Below are 7,700 nucleotides of genomic sequence, written 5' to 3' on the forward strand. Positions count from 1 at the left end.
GACCTAATGTTCGAGGTACAGTTCGACCTGTGACCTGATCTTTGCATCATATATTATGTGTGCTAAATCCGTGACTTGCTATGTATATCACATGTGACCTGTTATCGACATATGTCATGCCAAAGTAACTCCCACCAAATGGGAGTTTAAATCTGTGACCTGGTACTGCTGATATGTGAACTAATTTACACACGACATTAAAAAATAAATCATATACCAAAAACACAACTGTGTATCCATGTATTGCAACAACATATTAACAAATGAAGGTTGGGGCACCCATGTATTGCAAATGCATATTCACATCCACATGACAGTATTGAGTACAAACACCTCCATTGCTTGAAAGAAATATAAAATGCTATCAACTGAAGCATAAAACTCATTTACAAATGTTTTCATATTTGTCATTCTATTACAATCCCCTCCCCTTTAAAAGCCTGCCTCGCCTTCTTCACGTAAGGTTCTCGGTGTTTGTAGAGTAGTGAGGCGATATCAATTCTACATTTTGCAGCATCGAACTTATGGGGAATAGCACATCTGCCATCACGGAGGATATACAATGCATACAATATCACGAACACCCCGCAGTCATGACTGTAAAAGCACACACTATAGTATGTTATGAATTAATTAATTTACAAGTTATACTGCTGTAGTTGGTCACATACTTACCCATTCGTCTGCTGAGGCAGGGTACTGTCAATGGTCACCTTCATTTGCTTGCATTCAGATTCGTTGTAATCGGGGTCTTTTTTGGAAATTCCCAACGCTTTCGTAAGAGCAGGCAATACCTTCACATAGGGTTCAATACCTTCCAGCACATTCCAATCACGATACGTTTTTCCAGCTGAATTGAACAGCATCAAAGTATGGCTTCTAAATTCTACTAGACCTAGCATCCAGTGAGCTTTGTTCGTGGGCAGGAGTGGTATGAACACATAGTCTACATCGGCCCACGATGTGCTTAGGGATATCAAGCGACCTGTGACAACCTTAATCATGCTGCTCTCCGACAACAGAACTTGAGGGTCTTTTTAGAAAGCGGGAAATATATCTTTTATCTTGTTCTGGAACCACGAGTCCGTCGTTGTAGCTCTTAACTTTACTTTCCCAAATTTTGCTACCTGGCGACTATAGTAGAAGCATGCATCCATGTGCTATTTGAACATGAAGGACACAGTTAGGTACAACATTAAAAAGTTATGACTTTATGACAGTGGGCTGCTCAGTAGTATGTGCATAGTGTTGTATGAGGTTCTTAATGTTGTGTGACTGGTTAACAAGGAAATGTGTAGTGAACAGATAGATAAGTGTTACCATACCGAGCCGCTTAAAGACCTTTCTGCATTTATCAGCTGATGGAACCATGTCTTGTGACCGACAGGGTATAAGCCAATACTAAAGGCTGGTTTGATTTGGTCATCTTGCTCATTAAACTTTTTTCTGTTGCCAAAAGTTGACTGTCAAGATACTGTAACTGTGCGACCAATGTATTTGAAAATATAAGAAACATGTACATGCCTGTTTTTGGGTTTGTACCCTCTCTGAAACCAACCCAAGAATGGTGATTTATCAGCTTCATCAACATGGTCTTTATAATTTTCAAATACAATAACATTACCGTCATGTCGCAGTACCTTTCCTTCCCTGACAACAAATGGGGACCACAGTATCCTCGCAGGCCTTGAAGCCCGCTTAACTGGTAATGCAGATGCCGGTTCTGTAGTTGGTGATCCCTGTGACTTGTAAAGGTCACATTTAGTTTACATAAATTCGATGTACACATTGTGTGACTAGCATATTACACTAAAAAATAATAATTTGACTACCTCTTCGTCAACATTTTGGGATGCTGTGATCACATCAGATATGACAGCATCTACCTGCTTTTGAATTTCTGAAGACTCCAAATCATCCGGTTGTGTGTATTCGATACCCAGGTCAAATGATGGCTGTTCAAGACTACTTGGAAAGGCAACATCTTCAGTTGGGTCGACCTTTCCCTTCCCTTTCCTGTCGACAACATGTTGCAGTTTTTCCACCTGTATGTGAAATTGGAGAATTTCAGACACAAAATCTGTAACTATGTTCAGTGATAGATAGATTGAACATATCATGTACCTACCTCGTCGATCTTCTCGAATCCTTCGACAGCAGCTTCCGTGTCTTCATACTCATTAACTGGACAACCTTTCCTATCATTGAATCGCCTTAATATCTCATCCATGGAGCTTGAGATCATTGCAGTCACAGATTCAGACAGGAATTGCATGTTCGTCCTAATCTCGATCATGTCATGTTTTAACTGTCCTTGTATTAGGATGATTTCAGACATCTTTTTTGCCGATCAGAGTTGAGGCTCGACATTTGTGACTTGATGGCGTCTATCTCCATGGTTAATACTTTATTCTGTGACTTAAGTTCTGAAAGTTGCGCATTCAAATCGTGAAGCACCTGTAAACATGATTAAGATAAATAGTTAAATGTGACTTTATAAAAGATGTATGTGACCATGAGAATTGAACTGTGACCAGTACTAAGTGAACTGTGACCATAATTTGAAAACAATTGAACAGAAATAAAAATAATCTTACAGCACTCCATTGGATCCCATGATGTTGTTCTTCATTGGAGAAAGTTGGGGACCTGAAGGGCCTTCATTAGCACGGGGTGTTTCTTGATGGGATAGCCCCTTACATCGTCGTAAAGGATCCACAAAATCGTCATCATCATTTGTAATGTGAGCCTTTCTAACACCAGTGTCCGTTACCAAAGGCATTGATTTCTCACTCATGTGTGAAGGATCAACAGACTTTCCCTTCCTGCTTTCCTTTCGACGGCTGCTCTGAGAAGACTCTGGTTGAATTGTTTTGTTATGCTCCGTGCCATCCATGTATGGCATTGCCATTTTAGCTTCAGTAGGCATCAGGTCACATATTTCAATCTGCATTGCATTACAGTAAAAGATTAGAGAACCAAGAAATTTACCATATGTTCCACTATCAGCAGAATATGGATTACTGAAACATTACATTAGGCTTGTTGAAGTAGCCCAGCTCCTCCAACTTAGATGCAGAAGGTTGTTCGTTTGCATTCCAGTTATTGATTCGAGGGTGCGTCCTCGATACCCTTGTGACAATAACTTCATCTAGGTCAGGGAAGGTTTCGTAGATCCATGCTTGAAAGGCTACCAACATACCTCGTAGCCTATAATGTGCGGTTTGTCGACTCAATGCATCTTTTAAAGAACTCAAAGTAATCTCAAACAGTAACTTTCCCCATGGAAAACTGTTCAGCGCGGGGAAGTCCTCAACAAGCGTGAACAAGTAATGGTCAACCACTTTCTTATAATCTCTAGGAAATAAGTATGCAGTAATGAAGTACAGGATACCAATGAGTGCCACATCATGATCCGGGAGAGTTTCAACAAGATCCAGATCAAGCATTTGGCAAGCAGATATGAATGTGGACTTCACATCTTCATGTGTCACGATATCGACTTGGGAAAAGTACTTATTCTTCAGTTGTGACTGTCTACTTTCAAAAATGCCCGTGTCACTATCGCCAGAACATCTCAGCCCCGTGACTATGCAAAACTCAGATATAGAGAATCTAACATAACGCTCAGCAACTAAAAACCACAACTCTGTAGTATTAGGTTGTTGGACCTGCCGCAAGAGGAAGTAGTGAATTAATTGCGGTTGTACCACAATTTCATGGCAGTCGAGAAAATGGGCAAAGCATGTTCCCTTCATAATGAGCTTCTGTTGGTCAGATAATTTTGATTGGATACTTGAAAGTACACCCTTGCTGACTGATGTTGTAATCTTGCCTGGAAACCATCGTTCCTTCGGTATGATATATTGCCAATCCTGCACAAAATTGTTTAGAAAGACCCAATGTTCCATAAATGTAGGGAAATCACACACAATTAGATGTATGCAACTGTGTACTCTGGCTACAGATAGATTAACATTGTTGTATAACCAGAAATAATATGGTCACAGGCATGTGTAATGCTACAACAGAACTTAGTCACAGACGATTATCATGGTCATATGCCACGAATATCATGTTCTGTATTCAACTGAATGAGGTCACGTAGGTATGCATTGTTACACAATAAAGCCAATTATTGTGCATTCAAGTCACGTAGGTCACATGCCATGAGTATCATGTTCTATATTCAAATCATGATACAAAACAATTACTAGCATATATTTTTGTTGTGCATTCGAGCCACAAACCATGTAAGCCACAGTCACATTTGAGATGTCGCAGATGTATAAATAAATACTGTCAACAATCAGGCCACATGCAACAATCAGTTGAGATGTCAACATTCAGGTCACACATTGAGATCTTGGTCACATATAGATAATGGCGAGGTCACAGACAATTGATCAAATGACAAATGACATACGTTCCTATGTACTTTGTTTGTGGTGCTATATAAGCAACAGTCACAGTTTGACATCTTGGGTCACATGCAACAATCAGTTGAATCATTAGCAATGTCATTAGAGGCCACACACTCATAGTTCCCTCAGTCACACATCGACATCTTGGTCACATATTCATAATGGCGAGGTCATTGACATAATTTTTGTTATGTAATTAAGCGACATTTCGGGAGAAATCTAGGTCACACTCAATATTGGTACCAAGAACCCTAATCCAACGATTAGGGCCGATTAAATGACGGAAAAATTACCTAAGACTTCAATGCTTCTAATCCATGAATTCTATCACCATGTTTGCCAATAAAAACATAATAACTAACACCTAAAATTATAATTACCTTTTTCGAGCGCATTTTCTTCGCGGTCAGAGATGCTGGTTGCTTATTAGGTGGTGTTTTTTGGGGCTAACCACGGATTTCCTCTTGCTTCTACGTTCGGACGTATCTTCGACATTGATTACCAACTTCGCGATCTTCGACTTCTCCATTTCAGATGTCCACAGAGATTTGGGTGAAAACGGCGGAGAGTATTATCCACTGCTTGATGTGGCCGGATGTGGCTTGTATTCTAAATTGCCGGAAGTGAGATCAATGAGCGGTGTAGACGATTGAGAGAGTGGGAGATAGATGAAAAAGCGAAATTCAGGCACTTGAGAGGAACCGTGTAGAGGATTGAGAGATTGGGAGCAAGAGAGTGAGAGATATATGAAATGGTTTATTATGGAAGTTATTATAATTACAATTCAAATTGCGATATTTAAAGGAACACAGCAGTTGCAATATGCTTGAGTACATAGAGTCCATACAAATATTACTGATATTTACTAATATTTTAAAATTTTCTACTTATGTCAACATTTTTTTTTAGAATATTACCTTGTTCTGATTAAGAAAAGAATTGAAAATAATTAAAAGAGAGTTAATTGTTTCAATGGTCATTGAAATTAGGTCTATATCTTTGATTGGTCATTGAATTTTAAAATGTCGAGTTTTGGTCACTGAACTTAGGTCCACGTCTTTGTTTGCTTACTGAAATTTAAAATGTTGAGTTTTGACAACTGAGCTTTGAAAAATGTTGTACATTACTTATTGAAGTTTTAAAACTCGATATTTTTCAAAGTTCAACAGTTATGTTAATAAGTAACGTACGTCATATTCCAAAGTTCAGTGGACAAAACTCGACATTTTAAACTTTAGTGAACAATCGAAGACATGAACCTAAATTCATTGACCAAAGTTTGACATTTTTCAAAGTTCAGTGACAAAAACTCGATATTTTAAAGTTCAGTGGCCAATCAAATACATGGACTTAAGTTTAGTGACCGTTGGAACAATTAAGCCATTAAAAGATGATATTCATCGAGTCAAAATGTCACGCTCATTCTTAAAGGCATAAACATGTGCACTACTTCAAATGATAAAACGAGTTGGCAAAGTTTATGAGATTATAAAATCTTAAATTTTGAATAATTAACGTCATAAAAATAATTGTAATCATTCAAAATTTGTTTTAATTAATTAATTATTGCCTGTATACATACATATTTTAAATTCATATGATGTAAAAACATAAATTAATCATTAAAGTTTCACTCTTTAAACAAATCAATTATGTATATATCACTAAGAAACAAATTAAGAGAAAATTATAAATAAACCATTTGTCCCACTAGTTATTAAGTTAATATGCAAAATAAGTTGAAACCAACGCGGGCTTATCGACATTAATTACAATTTGTTTAGTGTTATATTTTAGCTTTTCGTTAGTATATATTTGTCTAGCTATTGATTTTTTCATTTTATTGATTTATTATCTGAATTTTGAAATTCTTTCTTAAAAAGTAACCTTTATCAAAAGAAGTAAAATATTCATTTATACATTAATTTCTATTTTAAAGGGATGGAGATTTTTATACATCCTCGCAAGATAGTAATTCATTTGATGATACCAAAGATCCTTAACGAAATTGTGACTTGTTTGAGCTATGATATCTCATTTAGTTTTAAAATTTCATCTTAAAATATTAATCCGATTGACTTGAATAAAATTACTAATTATAACATTTAAATATTGTTTAATAATTTTTTATTTGAAATATTAATTCTAATTTGACAGCTAAAAAGATGGTATGCGACAGAATTAATCTATAGGGGATCTGACCCGGCACATGTTTGACTAATCAATTTTGCAACCACCAAGAATTTCATTCTAATATTACTTTCCAAGATAACAACAAATCTGAGTATAAACAAGTCAGCATGCGGAGGATCTAGGTCAGAATTTTTATTTTATTTTATTTTATTTTTTTAACTTTTTTTTTTGAAGCTACCATCTACATTTCCCAAGCACTTGGGTAGTGAATTATCAAAAGTTTACTAATTTATAAGATAAAAGCTCCTGACTTTCTTGATAACATGCTTATATTCTCAAACGTTTGGTAGGTGTAGCATGAATTTTTTCTACAAGCGGGTTAGAATATGGACTACACAATTTTTGGCGGGCAATAGCGGATCGATGGGTTTTCCTGATCAATGTGGATGCCATTCCTTTACATGTATAATTCGTTTGAGTTCAATATGAATTAAGACAAAGTTCATACCATGTAGTTAGTCATGCATAATTTTTATTTTGCTTCAAGTTAGATCGATAAAATGATACTCTACTAGTGACACGGCTAAAATGATTATTAAATATTGTGATGCCTTAAGAGAATTAACTATTGAATATCAAAATAATAATTAGAAGTCATGACTAGCTTAATAGTAAGTTCAAACAAGACGAAATTTATTGAGCCAATTTTCAAGATCAATTGAAATATACATAACAAAATCGAATTTAACTCAAGTGATGAAAGATTGAGTGCACAAAGTAAAAGTATAATTAAATGAAATCAGAATAGTGTAACTATGTATATGTTAACTAAATCCAATTTGATCTTTTAACTTTGTTGGATCTAAAGAAAAAATCTCTCATAAACCGAAAAATACCAGAATCCCGCAACATTTGGAGAAATTAAGGGAATAGTATAAGTGGACCCATGTTACTGTATAATAACCGCTAAAAATAATTTGCAATCCCTGCAGCTACCCCCTCTACATTACCAGTTATCACTTTCTAGAATCCAGATTTCTCCAACCTTTGAACCAAATCCTGAACATTTTATCTACTTTACCTTTCTGGGCTACCCAAGATTTTGCAGAGCAGAATGAATGATTCTGACACCCTTTTGTGTCA

At 36.2% G+C, this 7,700-nt stretch overlaps 1 protein-coding gene across 1 annotated transcript; it reads right to left on the reverse strand.

Annotated features, from left to right (window-relative positions):
• Nucleotides 1-311: 311 nt before the first annotated feature.
• Nucleotides 312-1,004, reverse strand: LOC111397910 (ubiquitin-like-specific protease ESD4). Its single transcript, XM_023024874.1, has 2 exons — nucleotides 676-1,004; nucleotides 312-597 (listed from the first exon to the last, which is right to left on the reverse strand). The coding sequence occupies exons 1-2, from the start codon at nucleotides 1,002-1,004 to the stop codon at nucleotides 408-410; spliced, it is 519 nt and encodes a 172-aa protein (XP_022880642.1). The 3' UTR covers nucleotides 312-407.
• Nucleotides 1,005-7,700: the final 6,696 nt, after the last annotated feature.

This window comes from Olea europaea, chromosome 7 (genome assembly GCF_002742605.1).
Source record: "Olea europaea var. sylvestris chromosome 7, O_europaea_v1, whole genome shotgun sequence".
Lineage (NCBI taxonomy): Eukaryota > Viridiplantae > Streptophyta > Magnoliopsida > Lamiales > Oleaceae > Olea > Olea europaea.